Source organism: Haliotis asinina, chromosome 10, assembly GCF_037392515.1.
Source record: "Haliotis asinina isolate JCU_RB_2024 chromosome 10, JCU_Hal_asi_v2, whole genome shotgun sequence".
NCBI lineage: Eukaryota > Metazoa > Mollusca > Gastropoda > Lepetellida > Haliotidae > Haliotis > Haliotis asinina.
In genome coordinates this window covers 38,626,397-38,648,670 of record NC_090289.1, presented here as the reverse complement: position 1 = coordinate 38,648,670, position 22,274 = coordinate 38,626,397, and the positions used below count along the sequence as shown (strand labels likewise).

At 39.5% G+C, this 22,274-nt stretch overlaps 1 protein-coding gene across 1 annotated transcript; it reads right to left on the bottom strand.

Annotated features, from left to right (window-relative positions):
• Window positions 1-6,300: 6,300 nt before the first annotated feature.
• LOC137298035 (F-box only protein 38-like) lies at window positions 6,301-21,748 on the bottom strand. Its single transcript, XM_067830073.1, has 13 exons — window positions 21,409-21,748; window positions 18,734-19,724; window positions 18,102-18,237; window positions 17,283-17,413; window positions 16,713-16,889; window positions 15,812-15,965; window positions 12,783-15,279; window positions 12,523-12,625; window positions 11,939-12,105; window positions 11,479-11,633; window positions 10,891-10,991; window positions 9,965-10,078; window positions 6,301-9,300 (listed from the first exon to the last, which is right to left on the bottom strand). Exons 2-13 carry the CDS (start codon window positions 19,650-19,652, stop codon window positions 9,122-9,124), a joined length of 4,833 nt encoding a protein of 1,610 aa, XP_067686174.1. The 5' UTR covers window positions 19,653-19,724; window positions 21,409-21,748; the 3' UTR covers window positions 6,301-9,121.
• Between the last annotated feature and the right edge of the window lie 526 nt (window positions 21,749-22,274).

The window sequence follows — 22,274 nt, the reverse complement described above, 5'->3', positions numbered from 1 at the left end:
AATGAAACACTTTAATATGTTCTGCCAGCCAGCAAGCTTGTAAGCGGTAATCTAATTCGCCTATATCTCCAGACGTACTTATGTAATTCGGTCCATAATGCCAGCGACCGGCTGTAAGGGGAATAATATAGGATAATATGATAACATGCATGCGGTATTACCGGCGACTAGGACCGCTTGGAATTCTCATATAATCTAGCCGTCACAGTTGTAACTGCTTCATTCAGTCACAGGGCAGCGTTCTGCTTGTTTAGACATATTTGTTGAGTGAAAATGATTCACGATGACAAATTGTAAAGTACATCTTTTCTCTTCGACAATAACTGTGAGTCAGGATGGTCAAAGGTCATGCTTCATCAGCGGTTACCTAACAGTTGTCAGACGACATCCGGTTCGTGGCATCCTCATGTCAAGTACTCTTGTTGGCCTTCAGAGACAAATTGATACATTTTCCTCTTATTCTGATAACTGGCGACTTGATGTTTATCTTGAAAAGAACAAAAGTGTTGTTTTTCGTGACGGCTGTCCAACGTAGCTAACGAAAAGTAGTGCTGTAAATGTGAACCCATGACCGTCTTTAACGAATATACATATATATCTAAGGCACAAAAGTGTTGTTTTTCGTAACGGTTGTCCAGCGCAGCTAACGAAAAGTAGTGCTGTAAATGTGAACCCATGACCGTCTTTAACGAATATACATATCTAAGGAACAAAAGTGTTGTTTTTCGTAACGGTTGTCCAACGTAGCTAACGAAAAGTAGTGCTGTAAATGTGAACCCATGACCGTCTTTAACGAATATACATATCTAAGGACACTGTTTACGCTTACACTAAATCTGAATAAAATCTATAGTTAATTTGGCAATTTGGGGGAAAAGGGCCCTACTACAGTTGCCCTGTTATACCAAACTCGGGGATCGTTGGTCCCAATATATTTTCAAAAGGGTTTTATTCCCATGTATAGCCTATTCTTGTATGGGTCTCAAATTTGGGGCTACATCGAATTTTATTGCCACTGAAAAAGTTCACCTTTTTTCAATTGTAAACGGTTTTAAAATGTTGGTATATCTATCCCTGACGTTCATCAAACAGTTTCGCACCAGAGCTATCGATATCTTCAAACAAGACTGGCATTCGTCCTCATATGAAAGTTCAATATGTGATTGTTATCGTGAGTTTAAATCTTTACTTGATCCTGAGTCGTATTTATGCAACTAACACAATAAAAACCTTCGTAATGCTTGCATACGCTTGAGACTTGGCCGAAATTAGATATCTGTCAATCAAGGAAGATATCTACCTATTATAAAATCACAACGGTTCTGTCCATTCTGTACCACTGTAGAGAATGAATTTCATTTTTATTTCTTTGTCCTGTATATAATGATTGAAGGCAAATGTATTTTCCACTATGGCTACAATCAAATACGAATGCTAAAAAAACCGTATTCCATACTTTCCTGTAAAACATCCTTATTACAATGTATAGTACCTCTATTTCTTTATCATGCCCTTGTATTGAGAAAACATTCAATGTAACGTGCGTGCTGTATATTGTACATATTATGCACATCTAATTTTGTGTATGGGCCTATGAACTTCATGCAATAAACTGACTGACATTGTGTCTGGGCTGCTCTCTTACAATCAGTTTGTGAAATACCGCCTCTCTGCATAAACCTTATCTATGTGTGAGTAAATTGCGATACAACGAACGAAGTGATTTACCTCCCACCTGCAAACAGCATATATTTACTCATGTTCCACAACTACGACACATTATGCATTTACGTTTATTCCATAACTACAAAATAACTACACATTCACAGTTATTCCATAACAAAACAGCATGCATTCACGTAAATTCTACAGCAACCAAACACCATGCATTTACATGCATTCTAACATCCACAAAAAACCATGCATTCACGTGTATTCCGTAACTACAAAACTCCATGCATTCACATGAATTACTCAACTACAAAACAGCAAGGATTCACTTTAATGCCAACAACAAAACATGATGCATCCACGTGAATTCCACAACTACAAAACAGCAAGGATTCACTTTAATGCCAACAACAAAACATGATGCATTCACATGAATTACTCAACTACAACACAGCAAGGATTCACTTTAATGCCAACAACAAAACATGATGCATCCACGTGAATTCCACAACTACAAAACAGCAAGGATTCACTTTAATGCCAACAACAAAACATGATGCATCCACGTGAATTCCACAACTACAAAACAGCAAGGATTCACTTTAATGCCAACAAAACATGATGCATTCACATGAATTACTCAACTACAAAACAGCAAGGATTCACTTTAATGCCAACAACAAAACATGATGCATCCACGTGAATTCCACAACTACAAAACAGCAAGGATTCACTTTAATGCCAACAACAAAACATGATGCATTCACATGAATTCCACAACTACAAAACAGCAAGGATTCACTTTAATGCCAACAACAAAACATGATGCATTCACGTGAATTACTCAACTACAAAACAGCAAGGATTCACTTTAATGCCAACAACAAAACATGATGCATCCACGTGAATTCCACAACTACAAAACAGCAAGGATTCACTTTAATGCCAACAACAAAACATGATGCATCCACGTGAATTCCACAACTACAAAACAGCAAGGATTCACTTTAATGCCAACAACAAAACATGATGCATCCACGTGAATTCCACAACAAAACAGCATGTATTCACACGAATTCCTTAGCTATGAATATATGCGTCCATCTGGTTTACATATACCTGAATTGCAACACACCAACACGTCTATCCCACACCTTCTAGTCTGTCGCACAGACTCTTAAGTATAAATATACAAGAAAGCCCACGTAAGTCTAGAAAATGTGGAGTCTAGATTTCCATAGCTTCAGCTTCTGGAAATGAAGAAAGTCTCAGGGCTCCATTTCGTTATATTATTATTTTTCACTATGAACGTTTTTTTCAGTAAAATCTGTTCATTTCAGAGACTAGCTGTGAGTCTACCACACCTTCCATAAACACGCGGTCCTTATTTTAATCTGCATGATCCGCTGTGATATTGATATATTTTACACCCGCTTCGGTATATACTGTAGACACACCGTATCACCCTGACTGAAGGTAATACTTAATGTTTCCAGGACAACAGCTACTGAAGGCGATAGAAAATACGTCAATATTACAGTGGTTTATGCAATTTTAAGTGACGGAGCACGTATCTAAGATTTTGGTTGTAGATGGCCGACCAGGGGAGATAATCAGTTAATGTGGAAAGCGATGTGAAAGAAATGCCTTTTTCGGTTTCCTGTTTTGATAATGAATACACCATAGGCAGACCCAGAGGGGGTGCCGGGGTGCGCACCCCTCCCCTCTATTGTCCTGAAAGTTTGTTAATTGGCCATTGAAATTGGGGTGAAAATGAAGTGTGCAGCTCCCCGTCTCAAAAATCTGTATGCATCCTTGTACACACTTTCAATGCAGTGTGGGATGCACCTGTGACAGCAGGACTTTGTTGGTCTTTGTGTGTAGTTCCTCAAGATTTCCCATTTTACTTCCCTTTCTAAGAATAGACTTCTTGGTTCTGGCTAAACAACGTGTTCTTGGTTATACGCTGGTTTTATATCACGGCAGGGACACCAGAAATAGGCTCAACAGATAGTACCCATGTGGGGAATCGAACCCGGGTCCCTGGTGTGAAGAAATGAGAAAGTTGTTTCGGTAAATATCTAATATATGCATGTAAACCATGGGCGTTTTTTAATGAATACTTTTAGATGTGATTCTCTTACAGTCTAAGTGTCTTTTCAGTACTTTCTGAGACTTCCTGCAATATGACTGAATGCGCCTACCGATCAAAGCTTTTCGGAAATCGTGTGATAGCGTATCCCAATATTTGACCAGATCTTTCTTCATATCAGCAATATTTCTCAGTTCTTTTTTGGTTTATTCTGTCCTTAATTTCTCTCCACACATTCTCAAGATCTGTGTACTCGAGCCCGCACTGTGTTGTAAGTCGTTATCATGCCTGAAAATCAAGCTATCTTCATACAGTGTTCGCGGCTATAGAAGGAAGTGATCATTTAGATCTATGATGAATATCGTGCCTTCGTCAAATTTCCAGTGAAAATACACAATGGCGTCACTTCAAGTGATGATATCCAACCCCACATGTGAGATTTTGGGCTATGGTGTCTGCGTAGGTAGATAGGTTCACAGTATATTTTGTCCAAATTTTCACTCACTTTGGAAAAAGCCGGACAGAACTTTCATCAGAAAAGAAAACATTATCCCAATCTTGATTTTCGTGAGACTTACATCAGTTTAAACGTCTTTCCTTTTGTGCATCTTTCATCACTGGTGAGTGAATTCTCTGGGTTTTTTTAATCATTTGCCTTTGTACTTTTTGTCTAAGAGTTTCAATACATACCCGAGAACTTTCCCTATTAATTATCGAATTTCTGATATTCTCAACGCTCTTCAATTTACCCTTACTCACAATCTGACCAAGTCGCCGACGATCCGTAGTGGAGCGGTGTCGGCTATTACCGAACAAAATTCCATTTCTGTATTGTTTACTCAGTTTGCAGATCGCTACAGCAATTTTCATGCGCATGCATTGAAATGGGAACTTCCTCTACCGGAAATACAAGTGTCTGCTCCTTAAATATATTTCAAAAGACCCCGAGAATAACACTCACAAAAGACAAGCAACTGGCTTCACATCCTTAAACGTTGTACGTATTTTGTCGATGAGATGGCTGAGCCAACAAGTCTTGATGAAAACTGGGATACCCCATTCTAAATATAGCACCATGTCTATTTAAGTGCATTACGCAGTTTCCAACTATAATGCAAAGCTTTGTTAGCCATATACGGACTGCACCGTCCGATCAACACTAACCCTTCATTATGCAATCCTGTCGTCCTTTACCGAACAAGTGCCATTGACTTCAGCAGTTTTCTACTATACTCAACTATATGCCTAAGGCCGTTTGTGTCGCTTATGTGTTGATAATAAAAACGGTTTTTAATTACTTCATCTGTACTCCATCTGGTTTATAAAGTGTCAAGACAAACACAAAACAAGATATTTGTACCTCTCTCCATTCTCTAGCAGTAGGTGTTAGAACTGAACTTGTTCTGTGTACATGAATAATCGTAAACTTTGGAAACGTGCCCTGCTGAACTTCTTTGGACTCCCTGCCCCTGTCTCTTGCTCAGTACCAACTCCTGACTGAGTATTCTTCAAAGTTATGTATACTGTAGACAGAGGAATGCCATGTATACCAGCTACCTCTTCTGCATTAGTCACACGCCTATCGAAATCATCTAAAACAAGCTTTTTTCCCTCTCTTCTGTTAAATTTGGCACTTAAACAAATGAAGACGTCTGCTACACCAGGGGAAATAACTCTTGATATAGTAAAGTTCATTCTTAGACCTACAAGAGTTGCTTCCCATACAGAGTAAGTGTAATGCACTCCATAACCCTCATCAGTATTGTTATCAGTATTAGGAAATCAAGACTTTCACAATAATATCTGTGAAAGCTGTATTAAAGAAGCTCTTGCTGTTAGAAAATCTGTAAAACGTTAAAATCATTGTTTTGTTTTCACTTTCCAACCATAAATATTCTCTACTACACTTATTAAGATCACAGGGAATTGTATCGCTTACAGACGGCATTCGAAAGACATATAGGTGTATAGACCCTACCCTAGTACTATATAAAAGGATATAAAGGGTCTATACACCTATATGTCTTTCGAACGCCGTCTGTAAGCGATACAAGATGACAAGAACCATTGACATCACCTGCTTACACCGCCTTTCAGATATTCAACTTGCTGACTCATGTCATTGAAAAAAGGTATGTTTCCTTTGGCATTCACAGTTTTCACACTTTTATTTCTTTTTGAGACACTCTTCACTTTCAGAAACTGTTGAGATCTAGACTTACCACATAATCTAGAAATGCATGTATTTTTCTGTATAAATTTGTTTCAGAGTCTGTATGACAGACTACTAATCCCATCTGTATCGTCTGATGCTCATGACATCTGATGCTCACAATCTCTATGAGTGGATAGTGTGGTACATTTTTGGACAAGACTGTGGCTCCGAAGAAACATCACTGGAACCTCAGTTCTAAAGTGCGATACATTATGATTCCTACTTGATTCATGTTCAAATATTGGTATGAAGCAACCTGTGCTCATTCCAAAAATAACCCAAACAACACAACATTTGGCAATAAATTACAACAATATGTTCATGGCACCTGTTTAAATAATTTATTCCCTTTGTGCTACAAAGACCACTTCACACTCCACTCTATGTCTGACACACACAGCTTCTGAATTCCATAGCACCTTCAGTTCAACCTGATAGGGTAAAATAACTTTCAAACAAATCTCTCACATAACATTATTTGGCTGAAGAATGTACCTGGCCAAACTTAAAATTATGGAAAACCCTAACCACTTTTCATGAAACAATGAAAGTCATAACCAACATGTCACCCAAAAAAATATAAAATATTACCACTGACTCTATGGCTGTCAGGATGTCCATTTTTTAAATAGTCTGAGCATTTATGGTAAGGCTACTGCCTCACACACTAAGAGCATCTGTACAATGCTGCTCTATCATGTGCCCCTTATGACAAACCACAGGCAAACTGTAGCTCAAATGGGTTGCGCAGCATAGAGAAAATGACCAGTATTCTTACATGCGAGCAAAGCATATAAGTAGACTTGTCATACTCTCTATGCTCCGCAACCCCATTTGCACTACAGTTTGCCTGTGGACAAACACAAGGGTCATATATTCTTCTGACATATGTGAGGTTTAATACCAGTTTTAACACAAGTATCAACACCATGGCAGGAGACCCCAAAGACATGCTTAAATAATCTGTAAGTCATGGCGTGTTTCCTCTGGTTTGAGTGGTCATGCATGCAAGCATTAGTGCTTTTTCAGTTACAGAACTTTTTCAGCAGAGTCAGGGTTTTCTATTTGTGTGTGCAATGATCCACACCATTGGGGAAGAATCACACCAATTCAGAGATCAACACAGACAGTTACCAAATCATAACTTCTTGATATTCAACAGATATAATTCTGTCTAACAAACAAACACATTACGACTTCATTTTGAAAATACTATGAACCACAGCATATATTCTAGTTTAAGAGATTCAACAATACAAATTCCGAACAGAATACTTTTACCACGTTGACCAGTCTGATCACATGAACACAGCCACACAGCTTATGGTATACTGGCAACTGCTCACCACAAATACTTAGGCCATACAATTTTATTTCTTGCTTTACGGATCCCCAGTAGTATTATTTTAAGAATAAGCAAAAGAAATAATACAAAAAAGGTCCTGCTTGATACATAAAATGATAATGTTAAGATATACAGGAACTGAAAAACAACACCTTTTGCTTTGACTAGTGATGTTTTTGTGCTCTTAACCCCTCCTGCCTTAAGTTTTCTTGGGACAAATGTCTGTAAAACAAGAAATAAAATTGGTCAGGTCATACTGATGTATATATATAATAAATAACACCGAGTTCTTCAACAACGAATAAACATCTATGTTCCATTTCACTTTGAATATCCAAGGAAAGAGTCCTTGAATATAAGAAGTAACAGTGTGATAATGACTGAGCTGAAATCAGTCTAGTGAGGGATGGTACATTAAGTCTAACAACGGACATGTGGGGGTCACCTTTTAGTTTCCTTACCTACTTGAGAATTTGGCGAGACATAAAATGATACATTTCCATAAACCAAGTAAATCTGAATTAAGGCTAGTTTTAAAATACTCTTAAATAATATTTTCTAACTATCTTGTGAATACGTGTCTCCATTTTGTTAAGAAGTTTTTTAATCAGATGAATTAACATGGGTATAACATCACCAGTAACATTTTTGTATTAATACTTTTAATACATGCATGCATGTCTGTGACTGTTTATACTAGTGACAACTTTCACAAGAAGGAAGAGGTGGAGAGGAGAGAGAGACATCAGAAATGGGCTTCACGCATTCTACCCATCAGGAGAATCAAACCCAACTGCCCCACACAGTTTTAAGCTCTCACTTTAGAGAATTCTGTCACACAACCTCTTTTTACATGAATGGGTTTGAATGTAGCAGATAAGTGACAAGACCTATAACTAATCAAGAAAAAGTAGTATCTGACATCATAAGCATCGACCCATGAAACCAAGATACGATGACATGCATCAACCAAGCTTGAATTGGACTCATCAGTTATGAATCATCTACTGTATCACAGAGACCATGATATCCTGTTCAAAGAGGTAATCATATCTGAAGAAAGAGTCTTATTAGACAGTTATCACAGCATGTTCCTGACATGCAGGTTACCATGGTTACATGGTGAGGTATCTCCCCTATTTACAGTGTTAGAGGCGGTACATGTGCTGACGTGGAAGGGTTACATCATCCTGCAATGTAGGCACATCTGTTGTCTATGTCATGATGGGCCTCCATGATGATCATGCCAGAAAAGCGTATCACAGAGTTGTCAAAGAGTTTCACATGGGTCATGGATCTTCGTTATACCACTGTTATACTGCCCAGACCACTGTCTATGCATGCCTGGCACAACCTGGCCATTTGAGAAGCAGACTAGCTGATCATCTATCTTCCTCAGCATCTGTCTCATAGGGTATTTTTAGCAACATTTTTATGATGTGGGGGCCACAAGAAATGGGCTTCACACTTCGTAGCCATGTGGTGATTAGAACATACACCTCTCACATCTTAGCTACCACAAAACTATTTTCACAAAGCAGAAGACTTTTCACACTAGAAGGAATCCTGCTGACGATGAACTTGTCGATGGGAATCTTGTCATAATTCTTGTCATCTATTCCCTTTCAAAGCATTAAGTACTCATCAGAATATGGTCCTGGGCCTAGATTTTCGAAGCTCTCTTAGCACTAAGATAGTCGTAAGTGCCATATGTTAACACTGACGCACGACTATCTTAGCGCTAAGAGAAAAATCTAGGCCCTGGTAGCCTGATATTAGCATCACATGGTAACCACAGTTACAAGTACATATCAGGTGTTGGTGTTCCCGTGACGTCACACATGTTAACATAAACAATGACAGAGTAGCAATAGAGACTGACACTCTTGTGTCTCATCTCGGAGATAACGTCCTGTAGATCCATGAGGCAATCTGTCATCACATGGTGGCCCTTCCGCCGGGGGCAGTAGATTCCCTCTGAAACACAAGGAGACAGGTTTCTTATATATGAGTTTGGTGCACAGCTGTCTTAGAAAGTATTCCAGTAAGTCAGGTTGTGTTAGCATGTCAGGGTAAAAGCATCAGTGACTCAGGTCCTAGCTGTCACTTTGATGACACTCTAGAGCACGGGTATAGTAATGGCTGACATAAAAACATGATCAGGTTGAAGCCACAATCATAGGGTGGGAGAGTGCCTAAGGGAGGTAACTCTGCAATGGTGAATTGCCTTAGATGATGGGCTCACCTGTGCCCACTCTGCATAAATGAGTGAGTGATTTTAGTTTTATGACACTTTTAGCAATATTCCAGCAATATCATGTCAGTGCATAAAAAGCATTTTCTGTGGTATTTACTTGGTTTCAAGTATTCAGATAAATACTGTAAGTAGACAAGATTTCCATGCATTAGTGCTCAGGATAAGTGTGGTTCACTTGAGGCTATTCCTCATCAGTATTCGGTAACAAATCACGTCCATTCAATTATATGCTTAGGGAATTTGATTTTGAAAATGTTATTTACATGTGCCATATCAGGAAAATATTAGGACATTCCAAAATCCCCAAATGTTCATTGATAAATAGATCCATAGAGGTCATGTTACAGAGTTCTTATGTCAAATACATCACTCTGAGAGACAGACCTTTAAAATCGTCAGGATGAAGGTCGGGGCTGTCGACGTCCGGACACTGACTCAGGTGATCAAGCCAGGGGATGTCTGTTGACAGCGTCCACTTGCTGCCATTGTCGTTGTAGCCTGAAACGTGTGTGTGTTAGTGTTTGTCTGCAGGTACAATAATAATGATAATGTGTACACTATTAGGGGCGATTAATGATGGGGACACAACTACGGTGAAATCCTGATGAGTCGAATCGCTGGGGACCAAGCAATAAATTCGACATATCGATGTGTTCGAGACGTAGGTTTGTCTACAATGGTAGAAAAAATGGTCGGGACTGACAGGTACTTCAATATTATTCGCGACGCCAGCATTCGACTCATTGGCATTTGACTGCATTGTGATGGTGATAATCTGTTGCCACATACTATTGCCACATACTATTGTGATAACAATAGTCTATTGCAACTGACTATTGCAATAGTTTTTCTTATACTTGAAATGTCTCATTTGAAGTCATTTCCAAGATGACTGCATAGTTTATATGAAACAAAAACAGGAACTGACATGAAAATTGAACCACAGATCAAACAGTCATGACCAACTCAATGAAGCTTCAAGTCTGCACCCAAACATCCTGTATTTAACATAGTGCATTATCAATGGAAATCAATTACTAGACTATCTATAGTCACACATAAATCAATAGCTTCTGGTTTCTTCCATCAATTAATTGCTATCAGAGACTCAACAACTACAATCAATTGATCGTTTGATGTATCAGTACAGTCCTAATACCTATATTGCATTCTACACAGATTGTATATGCTATAAGCGATAACATTATGTTCCCATCAGTGCATATTACATGCCAAGCTGCCTTTCAGACGTCAGAAGGTTAACAGTCATAGGACATGCTGGTACATCTGGATTATGAACAAGGTCTCACCATGCAAGATGTAGGCATTTCTGTAGCATTTCTTCTCTTCATCGTCATCATCCACTGGGAAGTTCTTGGCTTGTTCAAAATCCATAAAACGCAACAGCTCCCTGACCAAACAAATGATCAGGTTTTATCTCAGAAATTTATACTTCTAAAACTTGCTATGTATAAATGCTGTTATAAGCAGAGCAAAGGAAAGATCAAGCTATTATATACATTGTTTCATGGAAAGAATATCCTTTCATTTGCAAAAGTTGAAATGATGTTTTTTCTTCTTTAAGAGGCATTTAAGAAGTTGGTATGAAAAAGTCTTCATCCTCATCAAAAAGGGAGGAATATTACACTTGCAAAGGCAGCTTCATTCATGTTTGAAGTTATCACATGAGTTGATAGAAGTCTGGGAATGTTTCACTGTCTGTTATCACTAATCAGACTAGTCATAATACAAATTTTGAATAGTCAGCCCTTAGGCTGTAACTGAGTCTTGTTCATCATTGTTCATCATTACTCACTGAAATCACATGGTGATCCTGTGCGGTGTGTGTTACCATAGCTACCTACTCATTGAGTGATGAACTGGGGATGTCAACTCACATGTTGGTGCCACTAAACAGGTCGAGCCATGTGGCCACGCGGGCGTGGTTGTACATAGTGTGGGTGGGATCAGGGCTGTAGTCATAGATGACACATAAGTGGTAGTCGATGTCAGGTTGACAGAAAAGCATGTTCTCAAAGGCAAACATGTCAAACTGCAATGACAGATACAATGGTAAATAATCATTTGGGCACAGCATGTAAAATGAATCAATAAGTATTGTTACCATAGTTACACTAACAAGTCACTAAATGCACATAGTTTGAAATAAGAACAATATTATACAACTCCTGCAAGAGAGACTTGTTATATATAACATCTTATCATTAGTCTGTCTGTACATAGGTAGATAACTTTGCTTAACAGTAGTGTGTCTCTCTCATAGACAAAACAGCATCATATCCCAACCGGTTCTGGACAAAAGGGACATAACTCTGTTTACTAGCCGTACATCCCTACCTGTCTCATGGGCCGAAGGAAAATCACTCTGTTGGTCATGCTGATCTGATCACAGACTTCATTGACAAGGTGCATCTCATCAATCTTCCGGCACTGGGCAAATGACACCTTCGACAACTTGGGGGCACCGCCTACTGTCACTTTCTTCAGCACACGACAAGCACTTCCTAATAATGGAATCAAGTTACTGGAAACTTACCATGGAGCTTTGTGATAATGATTGAATGGATGAGAGGAGACAGCAAGAGCAATTATGTATGCCTATAACATTAGCTAATGCCTTTGAGTGAGTGAGTGAGTGAGTGAGTGAGTGAGTGAGTGAGTGAGTGAGTGAGTGAGTGAGTGAGTGAGTGAGTGAGTGAGTGCAATAAAACATAACTGGGACCAGGATTTGATCCACAACTTTCCTGGTTTGTCCCACTTGAGCTTTAAACTATTTGTCATAGCTGCAGACTTAGGGTCAAATCCTGCCTGTCCATGTGAGGACTGGTCACCTTTACCACTCGGCTACCCTGTCCCACATGCACACAGTAACAGGCCAGGTCAACACATTCTGTTGAGTGTATATAGGTTTACTATCTCACCTCGGAGTAGCTTGAGGTTTGGACACTCATCAATGATGACATCTGTCACCCCGACCATATGAAGGGTGACACATAGCAGACTCTTGGACCTCAGAGACAGCACCTGAGTGATTGTGATACATGTTTAAGTAAAAAAACAAACAAATGGTACAAAATGTGTACAAAATGTACTTCTATCCCAAGCTTACTTAATAAGGAAAGTAGCTAAAACCCTGCTTGTATGCACATTACATGACGAAAGAAGAACACCTGAAGCTCACCTGAATATGGTCATCCTCTATGACAGGGTCACTGGTGCTGGTAGCCTTATCACACATGTTTGTTTTCCTCCTCTGTCCTAGTTTTAACCTTTGTGTCTCATTTCTGGAACTGGATTCACTTTCATGCACAACTGATCTATTTTTCAATGTCCTTTTTCCACAGCAGCTGCCTCCCTTCGAACTAGGAGCTGAAGCAGGTGCTTGCCGAGCCTCCTCCTGTTCTTTAGCACGCTTTGTTGTTTCACGTATTTCATCACTGACAGCCTGACAGCATTTATCGTGCATGTTTGGATTTGCCTTCACAATACTGTCAAGCTTCCTACGTTTTTTCACAAGCCCTTTCTTCTTTCCGGTCAGACTCTTCCCTCGTTTCCTTGGCCTCATGTTGTAACACTTTGTTTCATCATCCTGATCTTCTTCGCCAGGATTATCCTTCCCAAAGTCCATTGCCTCTACCTCCTCTGGAGTAAATAGATACATGTTGTCATCACCTGCTATTTTGGAGGCAGACAAGTCATTGTGATAGTCTTTAGCAATGTCATCTAAAAACTCATCTACTGTACGATTGTCGGGTTCACTTTCTAACGAAGCTTTGTCCCATGAGTTTTGGGATGTACTGGGTTCAGGGTAACTGCTTTGTGAACTTGTCTTCTTGTTATCAACTGGCTGCTTTTTCTTTCGAACTATTTCAGCATTATCCACTGAACTCTCGTCACTAGAACTCTCTGTTGTATCACCTGTCGGTTCATGTTGACTGGAGGAACTAGATTTACCAAGCTCACTATGTGTCAAATGTGACAACTTCCATTTTGTCTCTGAACACTTTTTCCTTCTTGTAGCAGAGTCAGATACGGAACACGAGGCAGGTCTTCGATTCACTGACTTGGGTAAGTTTGAAACAGGTTTCTTGAGATCAACTTGTGAATTTGCTGACGATGATTTCACTACGTCAGATGAAGAGGCTACAGGTTGAGATAATTCAAGATGGCTACAGGTCCTCCTGCCTGCAGTACTGGAGGTTGAAGCAGTGAGTGGAGCATAAGGCAGTTCTGTATGGAGGTCCTCTGAACACTGCTGTTCAGTTGTCTTATAACAATCTTGCTCTGCGGGACTCTCCGACTTTGAGCAACAAAAAACATGATCAGCACATTCACATTTGTCCCTGCATTCTGAATGTGACTTGTCACTTCTTTCATCAATATGTTCATTCTTGTTCCTTGAACAGGATTTCTTCTTCTTTTTAGCTGCACTACAAATGTGTTCATCTGTTCCTTTTGCTTCAGTTGTGTGTTTGTCAGCAGCATGAACACTCCCTGCAGAGTTACTTGAAACAACACTACACTGCTTTTCACTTTTTACACATTGACTCTTTCTGTCTTTGAAAACACTAGCAGATGTGGCGCTGGCGGTTTCCTTGATTCTTTGAGCATGAGCAGATGTGGCACTGGTGTTTGCCTGGATTCCTTCAACACTACCAGATGTGGCACTGGTTGTTGCCTTGACTTCTTGTACACTTGCAGATGTGGAACTGATGGTCATCTTGACTTCCTCACCAGTGGCAGATGAGTGTTTTGAATTTGCCCTGGATCCTTGTACACATGGTGATGTGGCACTGGAAGATGCTTTAGTTCCCTGTGAAGCAGCACACATTGTACGTGACACTTGTGATGTACTCGGACATGCCTCACCTGGGTCTCTCTGGGCTCCAGACAAAGAAGATGACGACACAAACTTTGGTTCAGTAATCAGAGCATCATCCTTGGCGCGTAGTTCAATGGTGCTGTTACACTCAACTTTCACCTTGATCTTGCCATCTGTTGGACTTTCTGTGTCTGTATCACTGCCATTACCGATGTCAATATCAACAAGCTGGCAAGTTGACCTGGAATCAACAGATGGGACAATATTTACTTCTCTCTTCATACAGCTTCCTGAAGGCATCCCACCACAATATACTCGACTTGTACTGGGCTGTGGGTTGTTCACATCTTCTTTGCTTGATCCTGGCCTGCTGTCATCCTTTTCAGGTGGCTTGACTTTTGACTGACTAGCTTTCTTGCTGGGCTCTGGGTGGTCCTCTTCCTCATGGGATCTGTTACCCGTTCCCTCATTGGCTACCACTGATAATATTCGAATGTCATCACCAATGTGATTGGCCATATCAATATTTTCTTCATCACCACTCAATCCATCAAAATCTAGATCATCTCCATTATCAGAAAAATCATCAAATTCATCGTCCTCATCTAATGGATCGTCGTCTATGTCAATGTGGGGTTCAATGTTATCTGGATTTTCATTGGGTGGTTCATTGTTGTTAATGTCCCCTCCATTAGCGGCCATGGCCCCTGCATCTGCATTGTTATTGTTATCATCCTGATTCAGGTCCCCATCATCATTGTTGTGATTTCCACCATCGAGGTTACCAGCGTCATTGCCGTTGTTTTGGACAAGAGCAGAGGATACACCTAACCCAGTACCAGCACTCAGGCCCACTCTGAAACAAGAAGTTAACATTGACAAATGATATTAAATAATGCTGCTCACAGGCAAAATGATGAATAAAAAGGTACATGTGATAACTGCACTTTGTCAACCGTATCTATACTGGAATATAGCTTACTTTGATTTACAACTTATTGTGGGTCAGATGTGTGACTACAAATTATGTTTTTGATTGAAAAATATTTGGACAAAATAGATGCAGCTCTACTACCTTCTGAGTAAAGACCCAAGCCAACCTTAGGTCATTTAAAAATTTGTGGGTGGTTTGTAAATAACCAAGGGACCAGTCAGTACAGTGACAGACATTATGATCATCATACATATAGTTTAGATACGATTACATGCATCAGTAGTGAGCCTCATCTTCTTAGTCACCTCTAATAACAAGAACTGGTGGCAGAAGATCAATTCTAACCAAGATTATCTATGGGTTAACAATTATAGGTATTTGAATGGATTTGAAAATATAAACTGCGATCATGAGGTTTTCAATGAAGTACACATGATATTTGATGAGCACCCACCTCGCACATCCTTTAGGTGGCTCCCTGAACATGAACTCTAAGTGCAGGAGCTCAAGTTGAGGCAGGTGTTCAATGAAGTGGCAGAAGTCTTGGAGTCGGACAGCATGACAGCGGCGGAGATGAAGATGTCGCAGGTGACTCAAACTGTCTGCACCTGCAGAACAGTTACCATAGTTAACGATCTCAATACATGGTTGAAAATACAGGTAAGCAGTGTATCAACACTTCAGTCATCAATATTCCAGTGGCTGATAGCATGAGCAACAAACTGCCACACCATTATCATGTATAGATACTTCGCACACTTTAGTGATAAGACATCGGTAACTCCCACACTCAAATATATGATCATCATAGCAATTGAATCGAACTCTGAGTGAAACGCACACCTTTAACCATTTGGCAACCACACTGCCCTGAGTGTGTGGGCCAGACAAGCATACACTAAGTTTTGTTCACGCTCACAGGGGCAATGACAACCACGCTTCAAACATGGAATCAATACTGTGAAGACGCACATTCAATCAAAACCAAACTCTTCTTTGAATTAGTTTAGAAAATTGAAGACTGAAAGAACTCCTTAGCAATACTTCACACATTCTAGCAATATGGCATTGGTAAGTCCCATACTGAAATATATGATCATCATAGCATTTTGGTTCATCTGTACAATGGCTTCCTCATTCCTATCTTACTTTGCTTTGGTGACAAATCTTTTTCACATTTTGCAGGGGAATTACATACATATGTTTAGCCCCAAAACAAACTGAGCACTGTACAACACAATCTTAGTTCTAGGTTCAGTATTTGGACACTTAGTAAGCCATAACAGCAGCAGCTTTAAGATCACTTAATGCAGGAAGAGAGCCCTTATAAAGATGTTTCCTATAGATCAGCTTACCAGAAGTGAACCATGACATTGGGAAATGGAGGTGTGGGCAGTTGTAGATCTCCAGGTGGCGTAGGAAAGAGAAGCACTGTCCGATAGCCTTCATCCCAATGTCAGTGATCATTGCGGGGTTCTCAGAAACCTCAGCCAAGCCGTGGATCATCACCAGGTCGTCCTGGTTCCACTTGCCTGCAACACATGATAATATCACAGAGACATTATTAGGCATGGTCACCAGATTACAGTTCCAGCACAAAACACAGCAATGTGAGTTTGTTAATGTTGTTACAACAAAACTATGGGGATTCTGGGTAAGAAGTGGTCCCTTGCGATCTTTGCAGTCTTGTTACTGATGTGTGGATGGATACGTACGAGGTCAATTAGATACAGACTAGAATCATAGCTAGAATATTGCAGATAACAGAATTAGACAAAAAATAACAAAAACAAAGGCAATTGTCAAGAACCGACAACATGCATTACCTTACCTAATGGGTTTAATAGACCTAAAATATATTCAAAAAACTTTCTTCCCATCTTAATGATCATGTCACCTAAGCACATTCTGTTATAGTTACTTGCCTGCCTCTGGGAAGGGGTCCACATAACCCAGATGTAGAGTCTCAAAGACTGGGAATGTGACATCAGCCATCTTGATGGCAGCAAACAAACTGTCCTTTGTGAGGGAGGGTTGGATACTCAGCTCCTCTAAGCTGCAGAAATAATGTCTAACAGTATTACAGTCAGAACTAGTAAAGCATTCTATGAAACTTAACACCTGTTGTGAGTGAGTGAGTGAGTGAGTGAGTGAGTGAGTGAGTGAGTGAGCAAGCTTTTTAGATATATTCCAACAATTTCAAAGCAGAGAACACCAGAAAAATGTGTTTCACATATTGTCCACATGAGGATAATAGAACCCTGGTCTTCTGACAGAGTGAAAAGCGCACACTTTAAGCAATTGGCTATACAACTGCCCCTTATGCTGCAGCTCAGTGTCAAATACACAGGAAGACTGTCCTACATCTGAGGCAGTGGTTCAACACTTCAGTCATCAATATTCCAGTGGTCAATAACATGAACAACAAACTGCCACACCATTAACTTGAATAGATACTTCACACACTTAAGTGATAAGGCATCGGAACTCCCACTCTCAAATATATGATCATCATAGCAATCGAATCGAACTCTGGTCTTCTGACTCAGAGTGAAATGCACACGTTTTACCACTTGGTGACCACACTGCCTTGAGTGTCTGGGCCAGACAAGCATACACAAAGTTTTGCTCTCTGGGCAATGACACCCATGCTTCAAACATGGAATCAACATTGTGAATTCATACATTCAGTCCAGACCCAAACCATCTTTGAATTAGTTTTGAAGACTAAAAGAACTCCTTACCAATGAGCAGCAGTGATCATGAGGTAACCAAGGTCAACTTCCTGTGCATGTTTGCAAGCTCCAAACATGACCGTCTGTAGTTGTGAGAAGCCACTGACTCGCCAGCTGTCCTCCACGATGTGTTGTATGAGACCTCCTGTGTACCACAAACAACATTCATGTTAATATGCTTTCTACCTATCTTAATTCTAATTATCATAAAATATGCATACAATGATATAATCTTTTTTCCAGTGATGTCTATAAAAACAAGGAGTCTACAGAGATGGCGTATCCTTCTAATTGGATTCAATCTAGAAATTGGGCAACTGATACCCGCCTTTTCAGATCCCTTTGACACACCAACACAGGGTATGTTCAGCAAGAACAGCACAACAATGTTTGTTGTCTTTATCCAAAATGAAAACATGAAAGATGTCTCAGAAAAACAAAAGTACATCTCTGATAAAACCTGCTCTGATTACTTCAAAAGGAGAAACAAACTGTATGTCTTATCAAAGTGACAGAAAACACAAACAGCTTTATCAAAATAAAACAGTCCCTACCAGAAATAACATTCAATGGTCAGTCTGAAAGGTCTTACCTAGGAGCGGAACTCTGACTAGCTCTAGCTGAGTGATGAAAGGTCTTACCTAGAAATGGAACTCTGACTAACTCTAGCCGAGTGAGAGACCTTGCTGCTGCCAGGCCTGTTATCAGAGGCACATACTTCAATGTACTGGAAGGGCCTGCACAGTTTGACATCACAAAACTCTGCAGGCTAGGAACTGCGAAGTCGCGGAATGGATGTGAATGTGTTATTTTGACCCATCGGAGATAAATATGTTTCACATGACTCATACGAGGTAGTTCTGAAATCACCACTCCTGACAAATGAAGGGACGTGATCCTTGGGTTAGATGTCAGTGTAAGTTTATTAGATGGATTGATTGGAAAAGCAGCATTTCTGTTTTTGAATATTCCCAGGATTTCTAAGCGTGGAAGATAATTCAAGATAGCCTCCATGAGATTGATATCAGACACTTCAACAGCTTTCAGTCTTGGTGCTGATGACAAAGCTGCAATAATTCCTGGAATAGTCAACATGTCAGCACCTCGTTGTCTTCTTTTAAGAATCAGCTGAGAGTGAAAACCATATATGGACACAAGTTCCACACATCTTGATATCAGCTTGGCCAGCATGGAATCATTCAGACTTGCAGGAATCCACCCATATATTTCCCCTTCCGTGAAATCAATTGACTTCCTAACTTTGAGATGCATTGAAACAGCCTTCTGAATCTTCTTGCACTGTTGTTCCATTTTCAACACATCTCGCAAAGGCAGGTAATTCAGTACATGACATATGATCTCCAGGGACAGATGATTAAAGAAATCAGAACTACTGGGGAAAGCTTGACTCTTCTCTCTTTCCATTTCAGCCGCTATTTCATCTCTTTGTCTCATTTCACTGAAGCAATTTAACAAATCTGACAAAGTCATTTTTTCATGCTTTTCAATAAGATTACTACTGTTACATGTGTACTCCATGGCCATCTTGAATGATGTCATCTCAAATAGTCTTTTCTACATACACTGATGTTGACTATTTTTCTTTCTTCGTTTCATTATTCTTGAGGCTCACTGAAAATATAATTGAAATTGCATTTAACTTTTGCCTTATTTGTGTACAAGGTGTACTTAGTAATTACATACACTAATCAGAGACATTAATTGGATGATTGAGCCATACCATCAGGACGAATACAAAAATATCAAAAGCATTGTATCCGACATCATCAAAAATGTACACTGTATATAAAATATATCAAAGTGACACTGTCATATATGAAAACAATCTTCTTTGATTATGTCATTGTTAAATCACTGCAATCTTAGTGATAACAATACAAATTCCACAATAAAATAATCCACTATGCAAAGACTTTGATGTTTGACATATCTATAATTTACACTGTTCTACACACTCTGAAAAGCAGATCACTTGGAAAACTTCAAGCAAACATGAAGTGCAACCCAATAGTTAGTGAGTTTAGTTTTACGTTGCACTCAGCAATATTCCAGCTATGTGACTGCAGTCTGTAAATAATTGTTCGGACCAGACAGTCCTGTGATCAACAGTATGAGCATCCCATGAGCAAATGGGAACCGATGAGATGCATCAACCAAGTCAGCGAGCCTGACCACCTGATCCCATTAGTCGCTTATTATGACAAGCATAGGTTACTAGGGCCAATATCCTAGTCCAGACCTTCACAGGTTGTAACCCGATAGACATGAAACATCAAAAGTTTGTCTGACCATGTGTTTTGGAGAAAAGAAGGTAATAACCTTCAAACATCAATGCAGTTAATCAATAATGTCATATATTAAGGATGAGGTCATACAGACTGATAAACTAAATGATAGTTACAATCAAAATACAGTTAAGCCATGTTTATTTGAGTAAATGTAACAAATAAATTATACTACTTAGCCATCCCTCAATGTTGTGGTTCCGATTAAACCTCTTTAAAATAATTCAGGGTGGGTACTAGGATTTTTATTTTTGTTTTCATTTCTCTTTACAAGTAAAGTATGGACAAATAACATATTCATCAATGTGCAATTGTTTATTCAGTCATCTCTATCGACCTTCTCTATTAGAATAACCTGTTTTGGTGGTGCCAGGAAAAATCAGTGGTATCTGAAAGCTTATTTTATTCTAACTGCAAAAAAAATAGGGTTAGCTGCAGAATTCAAGGGTCGGTTGGGTAATTAGAACCATAATATTTCTTTCTAGGCCTCAACACTCTTGATCGGATCAAAGCAAAGTTTGGTCCTCACTACCATCATAGAAAATTGTAATTCTTGGTAATACTGGCTCACTACAATTTGGTGCAATTTGAACAGTTCACCTCAAAATGGAATTGTAGAAATCATGGACATGTAATTACATTGATAGATAATTGCAGAAATGTCTACACTGATCAGTTACCAACTGAGGAAAAACAGTGAGCTTGCACATCTGTAAATTCTCACATTTATATATAAATAAGTAGCTTATTGACAAACATATGTAAATCAAAATCAATATAATTCGTGGAATATGTTTACACAGACAAGCTTGATATGATGCATCAACACTGATGGTGATAAACAGTGCACTTTTATCAGTAAACGGTACACCTGTACACAAGACATATATTGTTTATCTTGTAGGTGTACACAACCCTAAAAATTGAAACAGATGTTAATATTCAATCAGATTATACTTTCAACGCTATGTTTATAATGCATTTGAAGCCGATGTACTTATGACACATACATTCTTGGGGTGATCCGAGAAAGGGATAGAGTGCTGGTCTTGGAACGGTTCTCTTCTCGGGGGCATCCTCCCGAAGACCGTATTTTATCATGAGCGGTTTTATTATACCGAGGTCGAGAGCCGGGGAAAAGTAATAGCCCAGACTACAAGCAATTGCAGCATAGACAAATATTTTCCTATTTCTCTGTGATCGAATTGGGATACGCATCCTGGATTAGTTTACTGGAAGGTCGTTCTATCTGAAAATTTCGTCAAGTACGCCGACATATTGTAGTTCAGCATGTGAATACAATACGCAGTTGCCATTGGTCAATATGCACGCACATGCTGTTATACTGGTATTCGGTTGTCGCAACGCATATTTTCAGAGATGGGTCCCAGTCTTTACAAACATCACTACCGCTCACCTTTTCGACTACAGATTTCAAGAGGAAACGAAAGTAAATAGACTAAGAGTGAATGATTGATTAATGGACCTAATTTGTGACCAGCATTTGAAAAAAGGTGGAGAAGTCTGTCATTATGACAAATCCGTTTGTTTTCGAATGGCACGGACCTTTGTTATTTAAACGTTTTATGTTACACAAAACACTCACAGCCTCTTGACACCACATACGTACAGCAAGTTCCGTTCAGTGATGGTGTTCGCGGTGGTTATATAACAAAAACAAGAAATGATGAATATCTTGGAGTGAGTGAGTTGAGTTTTAAACTGCAATCAGCAATATTCCTGCTATATGGCGGCAGTAATATCGAGTCTGGATCAGACAATCCAGTAATCAACATCACGAGCATCAGTCTTCGATGGGATACGACGGCATTTGTCAGCGAGTCTGACCACCTGATCCCGTTAGTCACCTTTTGTG